The 20,982-nt window shown below is 37.4% G+C and overlaps 1 protein-coding gene across 1 annotated transcript in view; it reads left to right on the top strand.

Moving 5' to 3' along the window:
- The window catches only part of LOC113486135 (protein HIRA), a 30,087-nt gene extending 11,367 nt beyond the window's left edge, over positions 1-18,720 (top strand). Inside the window, exons 10-24 of the mRNA XM_026859837.1 lie at positions 1,101-1,206; positions 1,793-2,020; positions 2,846-2,931; positions 3,278-3,472; positions 4,881-5,051; positions 6,582-6,786; positions 7,543-7,647; positions 8,441-8,589; positions 9,764-9,925; positions 10,656-10,714; positions 11,717-11,822; positions 13,610-13,732; positions 14,932-15,095; positions 17,073-17,161; positions 17,745-18,720. Coding sequence (XP_026715638.1) covers positions 1,101-1,206; positions 1,793-2,020; positions 2,846-2,931; positions 3,278-3,472; positions 4,881-5,051; positions 6,582-6,786; positions 7,543-7,647; positions 8,441-8,589; positions 9,764-9,925; positions 10,656-10,714; positions 11,717-11,822; positions 13,610-13,732; positions 14,932-15,095; positions 17,073-17,161; positions 17,745-17,861 — 2,065 coding nt within the window. The 3' untranslated portion in view covers positions 17,862-18,720. The remainder of the gene's footprint in view (positions 1-1,100; positions 1,207-1,792; positions 2,021-2,845; positions 2,932-3,277; positions 3,473-4,880; positions 5,052-6,581; positions 6,787-7,542; positions 7,648-8,440; positions 8,590-9,763; positions 9,926-10,655; positions 10,715-11,716; positions 11,823-13,609; positions 13,733-14,931; positions 15,096-17,072; positions 17,162-17,744) is intronic.
- Positions 18,721-20,982: the final 2,262 nt, after the last annotated feature.

The raw sequence follows: 20,982 nt of genomic DNA, 5'->3' as shown, positions 1-20,982 counted from the left end.
TTTCCACCCCTCACACCATAGTCTGGGCCAATAATCATATTCGGGTCTGGGATCGTCTGCTCTCTTATTGGGTCCTTTTTCTCGTCCCTAGGTGGGTTTTTCCTCTTTCCTGTTTTTTTAGGCCAGTGGTTACTGTGTCTCCTTTTCCTGGCCCAAACTGGTTCTGGGGCTTTCCCAATCTCATTCCTCCAACAGAGAATAGGTCAGTGTTAAGCAAAAGTGTTAAGCAAGCTACGAGTTCTGCTTTATCACGAACAGCTACTTCTCAGGGGCTAAACAAAGCCCTTAAAGCCCTCCAAAACTTATTAACAGCCTCTATAATTTATATACATTTCTGTGCTATTATAGCTTCACAATCTTATCCCGTTATTGCCATGGACTGTTTACTTCTTGTTCAGATGTAGTCTGCACGCTCATGTAGTTCGGTTTTGCCACCTTTTGCAACAGTACAGAGATTTTTGGACTGCTCAGATGCACATCTTTCTTTTTATTGCTGTTGCTTCAGATGATGGAGAAGACGCATTTACCCAACATACAGAGCTTCTCTCAAGAGAGTCTTATCCTTTCTCCTTCCTATTTTGTTTATTTGGACTGTAAGCTCTTTATAGGAATGGACTATCTGTTACTGTTTCCCACGCATGATGAAGCTTCATCCTCCATGGACCCCACGCAGCAGTTTATAGGGCCTTAAAAGAAGCGTATCGATTGCTTATCTGCTGAAGGCTTCTTTCTTCACCCAGCTACATTATCACAAAAATTTTATACATCTTGTGAAGCAAATATATTTATAATTTTATCTCATTGTTCATTGTGAACATTATTTTCTTTTACCCCTACATAAAGGTTTTCATGGTGCTGATAGTGCCATGAGTAGGTGTATTGCTCTAATGCCAGCTTTCTGTGTGCAGTCTCCAAAGGAATACTGGCACAAGGAGTGCTGCTCTCCATCACCCTGTCTCCTTGCTGTCCCGCTTCTTTGATTCCCTCAGTAGCTGTGATAATAAATCTTACGCTAAGATTTCTACTGAGCATTTCATTGTATTGCCCCTTTACATCGATGAAAGAGAATGAAAACAAAGATGGACCTTTATTTCTTTCAGGACCCTTAATGGACTCGGTATCCTGGTGTGTTCCATGGATGGATCAGTAGCATTTTTGGACTTTTCCCAGGATGAACTTGGAGATCCTCTCAGTGAGGAGGAAAAGGTACAGTAAGCACTCAGAGAATTTGTAATCATATTTGAGGGATGTATTGATTTAATTAAAATACTGGACTATTTATAGAAGTGTGTAGTGACTGATTTCCATATTACAGAAAAATGTGTTCTTGTCTACAAATCATTAAAAAAGAGTAGTCAGGAAATGAATTTGTGATATTACTTTCTATTCTGGAAAGAAAGTCTATTTGGAAAACATCCACTTGCTTACACATCATTATACATTTGAAGTAATTATTTGGCTAAGGAAACAAGTAGTGGGTGCTTCAAAACACTTTAAAATTACTCTTTGACTTGCATATATGCAAGTCTTTTTAAACTGATTGCTGTTGGCTGTTTTTTCCTCTCATTGCTATTAGCAACTAAAGCTTTGAATTCCAATTACTTTACATATTGATTTAGTGTCAGCTGAAAATATAAAGGAAGAAAAAAATCTGCAGTGTATTAGTGATACAGAGGGCATTTTCATTTTATGGATTTCATTAGATTTGTGTGATTCCAAACATTATAATTAGTGATGTCATGCTAGCAGTTATAGTCACTTCTTTTGTGTGATACATTTTTAACACCTACAGAGCAACATTCATCAGTCCACCTATGGTAAAAGCCTAGCTATAATGACTGAAGCTCAGTTGTCTACCACCATTATTGAGAACCCAGAGATGCTCAAGTATCAACAGAGACAGCAACAGCAGCAGGTGGAGCAGAAAAATGCATCAATTAGGGAAGCATCTGGGACTGCGACAGCGGCTCCCAAAGTGGCAAGCATGGTTAATGGGGAGAGTTTGGAGGACATTAGAAAGGTAGGTGTTCTCGGATAGTCACTTTGTGGTGTCAAGTAGTAAGCTGATACATATCAAACTGCATATGATAAACCCAACTTCTGCTTCCTTATTTGTGGTGAATGGCACCTTTCAACCCATGAATGGTCCAGTTTACGTTACTGGGACTTGCTGAAAAGGTGAAATGCTTTTAAGTACAAGTAAGACACTGTGGAAAAAGACTTGGGGATATTTCTACAATGGGTGCTAAATTCTTGGTCTGCAGAAAGGAAACCAGAGGTAGATAACAGTCAAACTTTAGAACTGTGCTTCAGTCTCTCAGTGAAGGAGGTGGAAAGCGTTATTTAATTCTCTCCTAAACACAGAACACAGCATTTAATGAAGGATTTGGTGCACACAGATGAGAATGTTTGACTTGACTCTTAATGTGGACAGCGGATTACATTCTTCACAAGTGTCTTTTCTACAAATGGATAGATCCAGAATTGGAAACGTGTGCATTTAAATTAAAAAGAATGTATGTTATGGTACAGCCTGAGAGCAGTAATCAGAATTCTGTAGTACTTTGTAGTATATGAACTTCTAAATACTTAAAAAATACCTACTGTTGGTCAAAAAAAATTTGTGGTATTAAAATACACTTACATTAATAAAAATGTAGCTTGATTCTATTTATGCAATAATAGTATGATTTGAAGACAATAAGAGGGAAAAATTATTTAACAGATTTTTGAGGAACATTTTTCAACTAATAAACCTATTCTTGCCAGGTAAAAAAAAAAAAAATTAAAGAAAAAACGCATTTCCAATTTATCAGAAATGACAATGAAATATATTTTCCAACAGAATCTCTTAAAAAAACAAGTTGAAACACGAACAGCAGATGGTCGGAGAAGGATCACGCCTCTCTGCATAGCTCAGCTGGACACTGGGTATGTTTGGAAGTTGTCTTTAAAATCCTTCTTTACCTTTTTACACTTGCTGGAAGGTCCTTGTGAATACTTACAGAATTCAACTTATGTTTTCATAGCTGTAAGATCTCACTTCTAATAAATAATGTCATTATCTACCATTATAGATGAGTGAACAATACTGTATTGCAGGTTCATATCTACATTAATGCTGGCTTTAGTGTCCCTTGTGTGTGAGAAACAATGGGTTATATATGAGTATCCGCATGTGGAAAAGGGAAGAATGGAATAAATAGTTAAAAATAATTGAAGAAGAGTAATTTTAAAACGTTTGAGAAATGTATTTCTTGTTTGTCTTTTTGCTTAGGGATTTTTCTACAGCATTTTTCAATAGCATCCCAATATCTGGATCGCTGTCTGGCTCAATGTTGTCTTCTCAAAGTAACCAGCAGCTCATGTCATTAGATTCTAACGCAGCAAATTCCCTTAATACTTCAAAGCCTTCTGTAGAGCCAACAGCAGCCAGTATAAAACCAACAGATGATGCAGCCAATAAAGATGGGTCAGTATTTGCAGTTTTGTTTTTCACTTATATGACTCTGTTTAGTTTTTAATTCTTGTTCACAGTTCTGTAATCAAGCAGTTATTAAAGTGCTTTCCTTACTGCAAAACTTCAAGAATCTAACATTCCTGAAAACATCAAGATTTTATTAGTATTTGGTTACTTTAAATAGGGATAAATCAGTGATGAATAAATCCATATACATAGTTCTGGAAATAAACTTCAATGCAATGAGGTATGCAATTAATTGCTAGTGCTCTAACAAATTGACTTGCTTATAGATTACTGGGTTGTTATTAGTAAATAATAGAAGGTTTTCCAGCAGTGGAAGTAATGAAGTCTGTTTTCCATCAAATTCTGTCCTCTGTCCTGTAGATCTCCTGTCTTCAAACATGGTAATACTTCTTCCCTGTATAGCAACCCCATTGGAGCACAGTGACACTGACTTGTCAATGCACATATGCTGATTGGCGAGTGTGTCTTATAAATTAATTATGGAACAACTAAATTTTACTTGCTTTTCCGTCAGTGGTATCACTGACTTGGTTTCTTCTCCTCAGTGTGTTCTTTAAAGCATTCATAAGAGCCCAGTGTCATTGGAACCTTTACCACTCCATCAGATTTAAGTTGAAATTGGTCACAGATTAAAAACTGAGTGAGTAGACTATGAGAAATGATTGACAGCTGAAACTATTAAGTCTCCTTTTCTTTGGAAACTGGACTTCTAACAGCTTTTTAGTACAAACCAGTTATCTTAGAGGAATTCTTTCTTTCAATCCATTCCCCAAATGAATTGAAAAATCTGTAAACAGCTATTCAAATAATAGATCCCTGCAATGCTTTAGCATGAGGAAAGCACAGTCCTTTGCCTTAGAGTTATGCTTGGAAAGGCCTAATAATTAGTTTGTATTCTTCAACAACAAAACCCAAAACCTGGCATGAATTGTTTTGGTGCAAATTGGTTGATAAACAGTGGAATATAATCTTGTAATGGAAAGTATTTGGTAACTTGAACAAAGGGTAAAACAGGGAACCCTGGTCATCATATAAAATAGTGATCCTTTCCCTTTGGGTACATAAGTACCAGCTGAAACTATTATTTCATTCCTGAATTAAAAATACATAATGAATGAATTAAGGTCTTTTGATCTAGATATATCCATGTGGTCACATGAAGCTCTTAGCTCTGAGATGTATCATAAACAGCTTTTGAGAGCAGTCAAAGCTTGCAAGATACTGATGCATGAAAGGGAAAAAGCATCTCGTAATTCATGTATGTACTTGAGTGAAAGGTTTTCAATATGGTTTGTAGCCAATATAATGAATGCTAGCTAGTTGTTATGAGCAATGTAGGCTACCAATACTAGATTTCTTTCAATCCTTGTTTTCCTGTCTCTGTTACTGACAGTGTAAATGCTACCTCTGCCTCAACTGCTCCTCCTGCATCGTCTTCCTCTGTATTGACAACTCCATCCAAGATTGAACCTATGAGAGCATTCGATTCTAGATTTACAGAACGATCCAAAGCCACCTCAGGGACTGCTGTTGTAACAAATACAAATCAGACTGTTGTGGACAGGTAAGACATAGCCCAGGGAGAAAAAAATGATAATGATATAGAGAGTTAAAATATTGATACTCTGTGGTGTGGATGTCATGGTGCTGGCACTCTAGAAATTCTCTGTGGTCTCTTCCACAACTGGAAGGAAGGGGGCAGCTACAAATAGGTAAACTCTTATCCCTTTGTACATTTGTCTCTGGCATTTGGGTTCAAGCATACTCTTCGAAGTACTTTTGAGTTAAAACTGTTGTTGCAAGAGGTGGTGTGTGCGTGTGCCTCCATGTGTGTCTGCATGCATCTGTGGTTCTTAGAAGACAAAAATAGCCAGCCTGCATCTCTGTACAAGAGTGAGATTTACTTCAAGATAAATTACTGTACATGTCTGCAGACAGCCTATCATCATAATAGCTGCAGTTATATTTCAGTTTTATGCCTTGAAGGCATGCAGAGAAGATGCTTTGATTTTAAGGGTTTTTGGCTCTGGATCCAGATGATTTTTAAAAAAAAAAAAAAAAAAAAAAAAGAGAGAAAAGAAAGCCTTTGGTTTTGTGACATACTGTGTTATGGCATAAGTGTTCCTCCTTCACCAAAACAAACAATAGAAAAAAAAGCAGTCTTGAGAAAGAAGTATGTAGTTGCTCAATTTACTATCAATAAAATGTGTTTTCATGAAATACCTTGTTTTTATGTCAAAGGGTTAAACCATATGATGCAGAAGAAAGATATATTAAAATACTCTCATAATTGCTTCTAATGTGTCAGTAAAGTATGGATAAAAGTGTATTGTTTGGCATAATTCTGATGCCAAAGAAAAAAGGTTTGGATTATGCAAGGTATTTCTAGGAAGCCGAGTGGTTATGGAATAAGTGGCAAAATGTTGTTGTGAATTAACCAGCTATTGGAGGGAACGGGCAGAGTATGATTAAATGACCTATTTTAGGGTATAATGGTTAAGAAAAGAGTTCACAGGGGCTTGTACTTTGTCATCTTTAGTTATATTGTATTCCTGAAATGGAAAATGGAACAGTGAGGTCATTTGTATGATTTGCAGATATGCATCTTACTTACAGTAGTCAGAACTGAATAGGACAACTTTTGGGGATAGACAACAGAATGACATGAGTTCTGCATGAGTAAGCAGAAAGTGGAATGTCCACTGGAGGGGAAAAGATGGACTAGTCTTGCATCTCACAGACTGCTGAATTATTTGTATCAACCCAGGGAAAGAGATCTGATTGGAATTGAATGCTAAAATAAAGTTGTTATTTACAGGTTTATCTAGTTGCTAACTGCTAGTTTGATTAATTTTTTTAAAGGGGAGAATATGTCTGATCAGCTTATGTGCACATTGTACATTTGTAGAGGATTTGCCATACCTCTTCAGCTTCCTCCTTTTGTGCATTTTGAAATATGCTCAAACAAGTCTAAGAATGTATTTTCTTACCTATAAGAATGCAGTGTGTAGGATATGTGGCAGCTTTTGGAATCAGCTTATATAAAACTTGATTTTTTTTTTTTGATTTTTTTTTTTTTTTTTTTTCCACTTAGGTTGAAGGATCAGAATTTAATTAAAGACAGTAAGCCCAAGGATATTCTGGAGAGCAGCAGTGACAGTGAAGAGAAGATTCCAGCTGCTAAACCACTCAGTGCACCCAAACGGAAACTGGAACTTGAGGGAGAAACGGTAGAGAAGAAGAAAAAAGGAAGGCCCCGAAAAGACTCCAGACTTGTACCAGTAACTTTAACTGTTCAGGTGAAATAAACAAGATTCACTGTGTCTTTCAGTGTTCATTTAATAAAGTCAGCTCCATGTTGACTTGTTTCATCACATCAGGGAATCACAAGTAGTGTTAGTCCCTCAGAATTTTTAGCCATTCCTCTTCCTTGTCTTTAAACTTATTCTTTTTAATATTTAAGTTTATAAAAAGTAGATGCACATGGTGTTGAAATGTGTCCATCCTTTATATAAATATGCAGCTACCTACTGAACTGTACCAGCATGCTAAGTATTGATAGCCTGCCAAACGTCTGTATAGAATAAAATGAAATGCCATCAGGTTTTGGTGTTCTTTGATGGAGAGTTGCCCAAGCACAAGAGAGTGGCTTAGATACAATGACTTAAATGGCTATGAGTTCCCTAGGAAGGGTGAAATAGTAAGTTGCATTAGAGTTTCCATAATTTCAGGTCATATAGATCCCTCTGTTTTCAGTATTCAGAGCTTAGCTTTTCCATGCAGTATACCAGAATTTCCATTAATTCGTTGAGCTTAAAAGGAGGGGTGTTATTAAAAAAAACCCCACACATCTAGTTTGTTTTGGGTTTGTTAATTCTTAGAAGCTATATTAAAAAAACTTATATTTATTCAATTAATTGAAAAAAATTAATATTGCAATTTGCATTATTTGGAAATTTTTTTGTAAGTCTCTTTAAAATCAGTCTATAAGATCTTTGGTTTTAACTTTTTTTCATGGAAAAATTTAACTACTTTTGCAATTATGTTTTTTCCAGTCCCCAGCTACACTGGCTTCTGAGAAGGATGCTGCTTGCATCTCTGCACCAGCATTAGCACTTAAATTGCCAACCCCAATCCCACAGAAATCATTTACTTTGCAAGTAAGTGGACTATAGTGAAAAAAGCTTAATACTTAAAAAAAAATGCAGGATTATATATATATTTATATTCTTCAATTATTTAGATCCTTTGATAAATTAACATTTGAATATGTGTATTTGTTCAAGCAAGCAAGATGGTCTACTTCAGCTTCTAAGAATGTGTCTATATGAGAAAAATTAATGACAAATCAGCTAAAAATAGGACACTTCTGAACTAGCTAAAATTTAAAGAGGAATACCTCTGGTTCATCAGTCCCTCCTCCTGGTTAACTGAAGTGTGTTGTTAAGAGTGTTCAACAGGAGTAACTACTGCATTGTTATTACAGTTGTGTTGGTAGTACACTGCTGAAGAGAAAACCAAGTATTTTCTGAGAGCTCTCTGGAGGTGCTCTACATTCAAAGAGACTGGCAAGGAGTTTTCTTTAGGTATTTAATGAAATAATTTTTCTGCATATTTAGGCTGTGGTAGTCTGGTTCTAATTGCAAGATTGTAGGGAGACTGGGCACATCTAGACTTGATCTGGTGCCCTTAATTACGGAGCAGACTAGCACAACCTTTCTTTATTCTTATGCTCCAAATACAGAGAAATTATTGGTGTTCTAGCCAAGACTGATTTTCGGAGGTCTGCTTCTTTCCAAGTGTCACAGTATATCTTGAAGTCACTTTAAACAGAGAATGCCATACTTAAATCTGTTCTTAAAGAAGGCATTGTTTTGGATCTAATGGCTGTTGCTGCTTTTTTGAGTAGTTCTTTTCCTCTTCCAAAAAGTCTTTTATTTTACTGTATTTCAGGTAAGTTCAGATCCATCAATGTACCTGGAAGTGGAGAATGAAATGACCACAGTGGGAGGTTCAAAGCTGAGTAGGTTAAAGTGTAATCGAGAAGGAAAGGAATGGGAGACAGTCCTCACCAGTCGAATTCTCACTGCGGCAGGAAGCTGGTAAGAGTGTATATTTTGAAGGAAGAGGATCCTGAAGGCCAGAATACATTTTTAGGGGCACAGATGTGCACTTTACAGGAAGTTAATTATGCCTAAACCCACATATTTACAAATAAGTAGAGTAGGTATTTTAATCTACTTATTTAGAAAAGTTGATTAACTGGATGCACTTCTGTTAGGGATTTTTGTGATTCTTTGTGCTTGGCTCAAGATACCCTATTTCTCTTCCACCTAACCTGGTTAATACATTGATGCTTTTTAAACTCTTATCCTGTGGAGTTTTTTGTAGGGATTCTGACTTCTTTCTGTTGTCGACTGCTATTGCTGGTTTTATCATCCCCCCACTAATTTTTACACAATCTTTCATAATATGTGGTTTGTGGATAAAAATATATATACTGTCCTTAGTCTTAAGACCAGTTTCACTCCAAGTATTAGCTCTATGCAATTTTAAATCATCACAGATTCTCATTAGCCAGTTACAACTATTTTCTTGTATATTTACATTTCTCCTCTAAATTTCTTCATTAAAGTTGACTAAATCATGGTAAGTGACAGTTGTTCAAGTGCTAGCTATTGAAGAATTAAACATTTGAAACAGGATGCTTTGAGATTTAGAAGTATTTTCCTGAGTCTTCTGCTATTTTTAATCTTTATTTTTCTCAACTTTGCTTAGTTCCAACCTCAGAGTTTAAACTGAAAGTATATTTCTGAAGCCTGAGCTGTGTTCAGGTCCAAAAAAGAAGCAGATTTTAAATATAAATACAAGTACAGGCCTGAAGAAGAGCTTATATATACTCAAAAGCTTTACTGACATTTCTAGCTAGGCCCCTTTGTCTAACACAAGACATTGTCTTTGCCTGCAAACCTTCTCTTGCCCATCTTCTTAGATTATCACAGTTATAATCAAATTAAGGAGGCATGGAATGCACCTGTGTATGTATATATGTACACACACAGATTATATATATTTATATATATTAAAAATATATGTATACTAAAAATCTGTCTAGTTTTTGACCTTTCTTCTTGATATCAAGGAGTTTTTTAAAAGCTGTAATAGTTACCTTTTGGGGAATTAGTGCAAGAAATCTTAAAAAATCAGTGTGGTTTTATGCTACTCACATTTGACAAAATGTAAATGTTTCTTCTTGGATTTATTTTTTTTTTTTAGTGAGATTGTAAGTGTAGCCTGTGAGAAACGAACATTGTCAGTATTTTCAGCTTGTGGTCGTCGCCTTCTTCCTCCTATAATATTGAATACGCCTATTTCCACCCTGCATTGCACAGGTTCTTACATCATGGCTCTCACCACTGCTGCTACGCTCTCTGTTTGGTAAGTACCATGTTAGGCTGCAGCAGCTGACTGGGCTGATTTTTATAGGTAACTTCAATTGTGTTGATGTATTGCTGTTGGAACTTAGGCTTGCACCATATCAGGCCTGAGCACAAGTCCACTTTTGGGTATAACATGAAGAGTTAACTGGGTAGGACTTGAATCCTGTTTCTTCTCTGTTCTAGGACAGTCCATAATATAGAACTTGTTTCTAGAAGGAAGATAAAGGATCAGCTAGAAGTTACTAGTTTAAACAACCTCCCTAGAATAAGCTTGTCATGTATATGGAATGGATTGGGGGAGGTGGGTAGGAGAAACAACGATAATTCCATCTTCCATCATACTTAATGAATTATCTTCAAGATACCAAGATAAAAACTGCAGTAACTTGTTTACAGTGGTTGAATTTAATCTAATGTTTTATGCAAGTCAGAGCTCCTAAAGGAGTTATTTGGATCCTTACTGTTTGCTTAGCTGTAATGAGGTTTCCTGATAAAGAGCCATAAAAGTTGTTCTCTGCTATTGACTTCTGTCTTGCCGTAAGGGGTTTGAGTCTGCCAAAATAATTTTGTTGGAGCAATGAAGAAAATGTCAAAACAAACAAAAAACCACAACCAAACTCAAAAAAAAAATCCCCAATTTGTCATGAATATCGAAGTAGTGCATTTGTTAAACAAATCTGGAGCTTTCAGTTGCTTGTAAACTGCAGACTTGTCCTTTTGTCTTTCAGGGATGTTCACAAGCAGACAGCCATTGTTAGAGACGAGTCTTTGCAAACAATATTTTCAGGTAATAAAAGGGGTCATTTAGTTACCGTTGAGCCCACCTGTACTGTTTAGTGCTATTTATGAATATGCTGAAATTATATAGAACCCAAAAAGCCTAAAAAAATTTTCCTTTGTTATTGTGTAATAAAGGAAAGTTGAAATACTATAGAAATAACTGAGATAAGAGTATCAGCAGGTAGCAGACTTGTACAAGATTCTGTAGCTTATTGTATTCTGACTTGCTTCTGAATGTGAAAATTCAGTGCTGTGAAGATCACAGAATAAATATTTAATGTAAATCAGCTATTACGGCAATTTCTTTGTGTGTAATTCATGTTTATTATCTTAACAGTGAAAACCAACTGATTATCTTCTAATTGGTTATTTTAAGTTTCAGTTTCTATCATTGCCAACATCTGGCACAAAACAAATCATCAAAAAAGCAGTATCTCAGAGCATATTGGCTTCTATTTTAGCTTTAATTCATACAGTACTAATCAAAACTACATAGAGAAGTAGTTGTACTAGCAGTTTGCAAATGTCTTCATTAGCAGTTACATGCACAAACCCTGGGCCTGGAATATGCTGGGAAATGAGAGACTCCAGCTATCCCACATATGCTGTGTTCTTAGAGAGCACACTTTAAGTGCTTCTTTTCAGAATTGTAACTTAATGGGAAAAAAGACAGATGAAGGCTCTCAGGTTACAGAAGACATGGCAGAATTGCTGAAGATTGCCCCTAGATATGGAAAATGTTTCCAGTTAAGGCCATGTTCTTTATAAGTTGCAGCATCAAGATTGATAACATATTTTGCATGAGTGATTGCAGTGCTGCTGCACTAAGCCTGGTGCTTACCATCCTTATCTTGTGTCCTGACTTTCCTGTCAGTGCTTAGAATAACATTGACTGAACCTTCTTCAATTGGTTACTATGACTGTTAATTAATGGTGGATAGCATTTTTTACCATTATCAATGTTACGCAAGACTCCAAATGAAATACTTTGGTCTGATTTGACTTGTAGGAAGTGATGCAACTGTGTCTCAAATCTTGCTGACTCAGCATGGTATACCTGTAATGAGCATGTCTGATGGAAAGGCATACTGTTTTAATCCTTCTCTTTCTACATGGTAAGTTACATATTATTTCCGGCTTTTACAGTTTAGCTGAACTGCTGATGTGTGTTCTGATTTACTGTTTCACTCCATATTTTGAAGGTTATTCTGAGTAGGATCACATGCCAGACTTGGGTTTGCTTTGGTTCACTATTATATGTCTAGGCTTTATATTCTTATGATTTGTTATGTTTAAAATAAATTTTTAAAATTATAAACTACAGCTTACTTTCTCCTACACAGTACATACTGTTTGATTTATTGATAGACACCTATATGTACTTTTGCTGATGTACATCAGTTGAATCTGTCAAGCAGTTGACAATGATTAAAGATAATCTAGCCTTATAATTTACTTTTTTATGTAAAAGAATGCAGTTCTGAAAAATTTGTCAAAACAATTTTCAGAGTTTTGTTGGGAGTTCAGACATGTTAAAATAATTGTGGTCAGTTTCTAGAGAAAATAAGACCTATGCACTCCCATCCTGAATATGTATGTGACTTTGTCAGTTCCCATCACTCCTTAATATTTTTTTTGATCTGATGAGCAGTCAAGTTTGAAAAGAGCTATTTATCTCCACAATGTAAAAGTTTAATGAAGATAGTAAGTCAGGTAGGGGAGGAGGGAAGAAAACATTATACATCAGAGAATTCCCATGGAAGAGTCGTTACTGATGTCCTAAACACAAGGAGAGGCTAGGTAAGAGTCTGTGCCTTACTGGGTATCAGATATGCCTTGACAGAATTAAGAGAATCCATGGGGAAAGCCTAAGTTCCCATTAAAAAATTTCCATGACTGTTTACACTGTCTTTCCAAAACAGATTCTGTGTTGTCTTTCTAAAAGGAAAAAACATGTTGCAGTCTTGATATAATTGTTGTACTTAGTGTAATGAGTGTGCTTGATGAAAGGGCTTATTGTTTTAACTCCTACTTAGAATAATTGTTATTAGTGAACTACTTGATGTGAATCTTTGGAAAAGAAATAAAACACCTTGTTTGTTCTTTAGATAAATTAAGAAATTATGCAAAAATTTTCCCGGTCAGTAAGCAGGGGACAGGCTCTCAGCCATAATTCTGAATTTGTTGTCACTTCTTATTTTGTACCACAGCTTTGGAAATACATAAAAGAGCAACTCATTTAGTCATCATCCAAATTTAAACATGCTAAAGCAATAAAGGGTATTTACTGGGAAATATTTGTGCCATTTTACCTCTGAGCTGTCTGGAGGTCTAAACTTGGCATTGGTTTGAGTCAGTGATTCCCTTGGCATCTCAAACCAGTGGAAATTATATCATTGATTAGCTGTGGAAATGCCAGCTCTAACTGTCAACTCCCTCCATATGAAGGAATAGCTGTAATGTGTGGGAAAGATTGTCAATGTGTGTGATCTGTGATGACTTGTCTCGTGGGTGGGGTGACCTGGCATGAGATAAAATTAAGTTATTAATGAGAAAGTCATTACCTCTATTCACTCCAGTCTTCGTTCTGGGGAATGACTTCTTATAAGATGTAAAATGACAAGTAGAAAGTTCATTTCCTTCAAAACTAATGCTGAATTGTATTATACAATTAATGTTGTGGACTTTAGGGGTTGGAGGTACATTTCTGTGACAGCACAAGCAGAATTTGAACATGGAGTGGAAACAGTTGGGGTCCATGGAATTCTTGAACACCTTGGTGATATTTTTTTGGTTACCTGTGAACATACAAGTCAGGCTTTGAGGCAGAACAGAGCTGGATCCCCTGGTATCACTGCCTACTCTCTTCAAACTTGTTTTTGGTTTGTTTGCTTTTTTTCAGGAATCTTGTTTCTGACAAACAGGACTCTCTAGCACAATGTGCAGACTTCAGGAATAGTTTACCATCCCAAGAAGCCATGCTGTGTTCTGGGCCCTTAGCTGTTATACAGGGACGAACATCAAAGTATGCACTTACTTGCTTCATTTGATCAGCATGTTTGTCTTCTTTTTTTCCTATTATTTATTCATGTGCGTGAATCAGTGAATTAATTCTTAAGATGCTAATAGCTCTGAAATTATAAGTAGCTCATACAGTGGTGTTTTACACCTTTGCACAATTACAGTCTGTACCTTAATGTTGTTTTGACATTGTCTGGGGGGCAGGAAAGCGTGCTCTAAACTTAATCATTTTAAGGCTTCTCTGTATTGGGTGGGTAAAGTATTTGACAATTCTGTACAGGTAATATTTTGATTAGCTAAACTGAATTTCTTACATTTTACATATTAATTTTTAGTTTACCAGCTTTCTGAAATAGACCTACAAATTTTGAGTAGTTAGTTGTCCTCAAGGGATCTATTTAATAAAGTCTTTGAGAAAGTTGAGTGATTAGTCATCTAATGCATATTTTTAACATTTGAAAATACCACCAGGGAACTGCGTGAGCCAGAGCAGATGCGTGTATGTAATTTAATAGCCCATCTTCACCTGGATTTGAATTAGATTTCCCAAGCAGATTTCTTTGCTATTTCTGTCCTTCACATCTGAGTTTAATTTTTTTGCTGAGAGAAACTGTACAGAGTTGTAAGATTTTTATTGCTATTTTCTTGGAGGTATGAGGGGAATTAATCAGGAAAAATATTTGAAATCCAAACAAACACCACTCTTTTTTTGAGAGTGAGAAAATACCAGACAGAAAATTAGCATTTTTTTCAAAAAGGAAATCACTGGTTACTTTTTTCAAGTTAGCTTTCTTATGACAATACATTTATTTTCAAGAAATACTTTCAGTGCTTTAGGATAACTTTATATCTTGTGTTTATTTTGTGACTTTCACCTGTGACAGGCAAAGAAAGATAAAGGCAGTCATCTTAATTACTCATAAACATTTAGGAGCACTTGGTCACTGATAAGTGTGTGTTTTTAAAAAGACAGATGAAAGGAAGAGAAAAAGAACAGGAAGCAGAAAACCCTTCGTGGACCTTGCTAGGTGTAAATGGTCCAGTGTGAGGGAAGTTTGCTATGAAGTGCTGTCTTTCTTTATCAAAAGCTTGACCTCTGGAAGCACTAGGTGCCTCTGAAAGATGAGTGTAGAATAGTTTGTACTCTGAAAATAGGTTAAACTACTATTTTATGGCTGGTATGTTAATTTTTTGGTTTTGTAGTTCAGGAAGGCAAGCTGCAAGATTGTTCTCCATGCCTCATTTAGTGCAACAAGAAACAACACTTGCATACCTGGAGAACCAGATAGCAGCAGCACTTATGTTACAATCCAGTCACGAATATCGCCACTGGCTCCTTATCTATGCACGGTACCTAGTTAATGAAGGTGAGACCTGCCATGGTATGTTACTTCTTTGCAGCTCTGATGGACTTTTAAGAAACACTCTATTCACGTCATGTTTATGGGTGATTGCACTTCACGTTCTCCTTTTAGCACTTGGCTTCTGGACTCAGTGTTTACTTAAAACCAAAGCAAACTGCTGAAGTGCATTTGCTTCCTGTAGTGCTCAGTACTCAGGAATCCTATTTTGATACACTGAACAGATCATGGTCTGGGGAAACAGTGCCATCTGCGGACTTCAGTGGTAGGAATTGCATTGTAAAAAAGTCCAGTGATGTGTCAGGCATATCATATGTATTATCTGGCAGCAACTACAGATGTTTCAGAAGAACCAGCAGCACCTTGTAAAATATTCCTCAGCCAAATGATGATTGCTGCCTGATGTGAAACAGAAGGGTTGCTCAGTCTGATGCTTTGTACCACAGCACATTAAACTACAGAGAATTTGCTTGTGCTACTTGCACTTTATACTACTTTTACGTTCTAAAATATCAACAGCCTGTACTGATGAGCTCCACAGATTAAATTCTGTGAGGAAAGAAACCCTCAAGAAAGGGTGCTTGTGTCGCTCTTACATTTGAACACACTATATCTCTATGCTATTATGTTAAATAAGGTTAATCAACTGACTTTATGCTTCTTGGATTCTAAAGATCTCTGTTGTATCTCTGCTTGTCTGCATTCCAAACATAGTAGTTCTCATTGTATTAATTCAGCCTTATTCCTCACCATGTATGATTATTTTACACAGAGGGAAGGGAAATGGTTTGTGTTAGGCCACCTAGTAGGTGTTGGCAGAATTAAAATTGAGCTCATTAATTCTTGCCTTTTGACCCATACCTTTTTTAACAAAAGAGCTAGGTGAACTTCATATGATTCTTTCTGTCCTTCCCCAGTGGAAATTAAAATGTTAATCTTGGGTCATATGTTAAAGAGTTATAATTGTAAAAGTCTTCACTAATTGAGAACCTCTCTATTGTGTGTGCAGGGTTCATCTTGTACTGCACAAATGTTACTGCCTTGTGTGTGTGTATACACTGGATGTCACTGCGAGGTCTGCTTTGCCATACGTGCAGTATTGGCCCTTTATTCATGTCATGATTTCAACATTTAATGAGTTCTAGTCCATCAAAATATTCAATCTACCATACCTTGATTGGGAAGTTACTCTTGTACAGATGACTTTTTGTACTTGCAAGAGAATTCCCCTCCTCTCACATTTGAGTGGATAAAGCCGGCCTGGAAACTGTGTGTTTAGACCTTTTAAACCTTTTATTTAAGGTTTTATTTTACTTTTTTAAACTCACGCATATTAACCGGATCCATTTTAATTTTGTTATAAGCTCTTTTGCTAAGGGTTTGAGAGATCTCTTCCAGTTTAGTAATATTCTAGTGTTTCAGAAGGATGTCTGGTTGTTTTATTGTTGGACTTCTTTTACTTCTGACTCCAGTTTTCCAAATTCATATATTGCCATTAAATGCGAACTAATAACTTTTCTCTTTCACTGGTTTTCATGTTGTGGCTTTCCAACTCTTGTGATCTCTCTTTTGTATTAGTTCTCTGGCTGTTGAACAATGTCAGTTTTCCAATGTTTTTTGTTTTGTTTTTTTTAAAAGCTGGTATATTTATGTGGGAAGGGGTGAGTAACAGAGATCAGGGCAGCTCTTAAAACAAACAGAAGTAACTACTTCAATTTTTCTCCCTATTGTAGATCATCTTTGGTAGTGTTTTTGATTATGAGAACTTAAAATAAAACCCTTCAGAATTCTAAATACTTTACAAATCATCTTTCCAAAGACTTACTGTTAAAAAAATAATAGACTTTTTTAGAAATCAATGGTTTGGGCTTTATTTTATTGTAGATACTTGTAACTCTTTCTTGAATGTTGTCAGTTACATTGTGGAGTGGTTCTATATAGCAAAATGCTTATGAATGTGATTTTATTTCTGGTAACATTCAGGGTTTGAATATCGTTTGCGAGAATTATGCAAGGATTTACTGGGTCCAGTCCATTACTCAGCTGGAAGTCAGTGGGAATCAACAGTTATGGTAAGTCCTGATAATAGTTTAACGAAGAATGAGGAAGAGTTCACCATGAAAATTACAGCTCACGGATAGACAATAGAACTTAAAATATGATTAAACTTAGGGGAAAAAAAGCAATCTTGTCTTATTTTTGCTGACCCTGGGAACCTTTTCCATATTCTGCTGTGATCTCATAAGCAGGCTTCCTCCCATTGCACTTGTATTCATTTTGTGTGAAACTGTAGACAAATGCTTATTGCCACAGTCTCAGCTCTGATGCTGTCTTGAGTATCATGCAGATGGAGCAGAGCTGCATGTTCAGGTCTCCACATTCTTCAGACAGCTACTTTGAAATAGTGACATGCCAATGAAATGTCTTCCCTTCTCAGAGTCACGCCTGGAGTCTGTAACTGCAGAAGCTGCACCTTCAGGAGTATATAAATGTAAAGACAGTTTTTATTCTGGGAGTCAAGTAAACAGAGTAAGAACATAAAATACAGAGTTCTTTCCAGGCAGGAACAAGGGTAGGAATCTTAAACAGCTCTATGGAATATATTGATGATAACAAGTAATACATTCTGAGGATGCTTTTGTGGTTTTTGTGCAGGGTTTACGAAAGAGAGAACTATTGAAAGAGCTTCTTCCTGTTATTGGACAGAACCTCCGCTTCCAGAGGCTTTTCACAGAGTATCAAGAGCAGCTAGACATCTTGAGAGACAAGTAGCATTTCCCCAGATTTTCCCTGCGGGGCCTGGTCCGAGAGAAACTGCTGAACAGCATTAACCAGAGACAGAAGAGGAGCGAGAGCCCGGTCAGTAGGGACACTCCTGAAGAGGGCAGTGCCGTAAGGGTCCCAGATGCTTCAGGAGTGACCTGCTTTAGTTTTTAAAGAAGCTCACCAGTGGATTCGTGAAAATGATGAATGGATGAGCTAGACCATTTCCAAAGTGAAAGTTAACCATCGAAGCTGTGGCCTCTGTTTCCATGGAAAGTCGTGGATATGTACTTCAGGGGGGTCCTTTTGGATCTGGATCTCATTTTAATATCAAAAACTAGCTGAGAACTGTTTGTGGGGTTTCTTGGATGTCCTGTGAAAAGCACAGTACTTCAGAGTACACTGAACAACATATTTAACCCTGTTTAGGGTTTTTGCCTGAGGATTTATTGAGGCTCAACACTATATTAAATTAGATGAATGAGCCACGTAAAAAGAAATTTCATAAATATTAAGGTATTATGCAGCCAATAGACTCTTTCCTGTGAATATAATAATAATAATAATAATAAAAGGCTGTTCTAACACATGGACTATTTTTGTACTAGAATTTGCTAACTTGTAATATGGAATTTTATTTGGCCGATAATCAGGCTATCTCTACGAAGTCATCTTGTAGGAAATGGAACTCTAATTACAAAAGCTATGTTTCAAAATAATTCTACCAAATTAACATGTCATCATCTGTTTTTTAATTTTTAAATGTTTGTAAAAGGCATTTGGGGGGGAGGGGGAGGGACACAATGGGGTTGGCTCTTTTTGTAAGTACAAAAATAAATGAACATTGCATTGGTTTAAAAAACAAAAAGCAAAACCGTGGTCTTGAATTATTACAAAGGGCACAAGGCATTTCCAGAAATGTGAATGCAGGCTGAATCATGTTAACATGTCTAGAAATATATACCTTCTGCGTCATCTTTCTTCTGAAAGCATGATCAGACAAGTACTTGTGATCTCCCTAGAGCAGCTACAACATTTTCTCTTGAAGGCACATCTCAGCGGAAGGAGCAGGAGCTGTGTGGGAATGCCCATTATCTCAGGCAACACAAAGCAAAATGGGCTCCTGTGACCACTGCCAAAAGTGGTCAGCACTGCAGCAAGAAATGAGCTTTGTGCAGTTATGGCTGTGCTCCTTTGTGTGGGGTTTTGTAATAACAGCGGAGCACTGGTGCCCTGCCAGCAGTTCACCTGTGGAGTGGTTTTGGAATTGCACTGAAACCAAATCAATCAACTTGTTTTCTTACCCAAAGTATGCTTGATGCTGGGAAGAAAGCAAGTGCGTTTGTTGGTTCTTTCCAGGACTTACTATTTAGGTATGCCTCAATTTATTGCCTTACTTCGAGGTGGTTTTGAGTAAGAAAATTAGTACTGAAATATATTTAAAACCTCGTAGAAGGGCAGTTTCTCCCCTAAACTTCTAGCAGAAACAAACAATATCCTTCATCCTTAGCCAGGACAAGGACTAATTGCGCTACTGTGGACTTCAGCTGAAGATGACTGACCCTCTTCAGAGAGACATTCCTGTAGTTATGTGGTTGTCAGGATCCTAGAGAGGGGAATGTGTTCTTTAACCCTCTAAATGTGGGGGTTTGTTGCCTCCTCTATTCAATCACCAGACCCGACAGACACCAGATTACTTCTTTGTACAACAATTTCATCTGCACACTGACTGAAGTGTCTTGAAAAACAATAAAAATGTGATTTAGCAGCTGTTCTTCAGTGTGGTGTCAGTGAGTTTCAACAAGCAGTGAGAGATGTAGCAGCAGCACGGCTTGAGTCTGTATGTACCTGGTGGAGAAAATGAAGGTGTTAAGGAGAGCGACCCAACTTCCCTGACCTCTAGTCCAAAAAGTTTAATAGTACTGTGACAACCCGTTGTGGTAGTGCTGTGAATGTAGGCAAATTGGTAGTAGCATATGAATCACTTACAGGAACAGGCATTATATTCCTCAGCGAATAGACTCATAGAACCACAGAAAGTTTGGGTTGGAAAGGACCTTTAAAGGTCATGTATTCCAACCCCCTGCAGTGAGCAGGGACCTCTACACTCCCATCAGGTTGCATTCACGTACACAGGCAAGCCACCCACAGAAATGATTAAAAGAGGAGATAGATGCCGTGTTCTGAGGAAAAGGTGGGTCTGGTCAAAGGCTGGTACAGTCAGTGGGAGTCTGGCTGTCAGCTTCCATGGATTTTGACACTCAACCATTCTGTGTAGGCAGCTGCCAGGTTGATGGTTTAATGAGGAAAGAACAAAGGAGCATGGTTTTGGAGGGGTTTGGTAAGTGAAAGTGCTGAGACAAGTGGCTGTTTCCTTCTGCTAAAGGCAAGATGTTTGGATTTGGCCCATTCTCTGTTCAGCCTTGTGCTGTTCATACCACCCTTGTAATGAATGCTGTTTAATAGGATTTAGAGATAATTAGTTAAGGGAAAGTAAGTTCTTTGTCATTAAGTCTTCAAAGAGATGCTGAAATACATTTTATGAAGAGCTGTCTCCATATTAGACGCTATGTAATTTTTTCTATCCGCTTTTTCTTGGGAGGTTCTGTCACTGCCTGGCAGACCAGGAATATTACAAGTTTAAATTCCATGCAACAAAATCCATTTAAATGAAGATGAACATTTTTGTTAAATGGGATATTTTAGCATTTTCTGCTTACTAAAGTCAACACCTTTTTTCAGACGAGGGCTACGAAAACTGTTTAGGGCTGTACTGCATTATCAAAAGGAAGCCTGCAGCAAAATCACGAAGGAAGGCGTTCACTGCGGGAGCACGGGCAGCGTTTGACCCCGGGAGCGTTGGTCCCTTACCGGTCTGGACGCTGGGGAGTGTCACAGAGGGGAGGCGACGTTCTCGCTAGGCAACCCGGGCACAGCACTCCCCCGAACTCCCTCGGGGCTTCCCCGGCGTCCCCTGACGACGGTGAGGGAGGACCCGACCGGAGCCGCAGCAAAAACTGAAATAAAATCGGGTTTAGCTGGGCGGCAAGCACCGGGGCGCAGCCTCCTCTGCAGACAGCTAACGGCCGCGCCGCCGCCCCCCGGAACGCCGCCCGCCGCCCCCCGGAAC

The sequence above is a fragment of the Athene cunicularia genome (genome assembly GCF_003259725.1).
Source record: "Athene cunicularia isolate RWA chromosome 15 unlocalized genomic scaffold, athCun1 chr15_part1, whole genome shotgun sequence".
NCBI lineage: Eukaryota > Metazoa > Chordata > Aves > Strigiformes > Strigidae > Athene > Athene cunicularia.
Note: the sequence above shows the minus strand (reverse complement) of the source record. Positions and strands in the feature narration are given on the sequence as shown.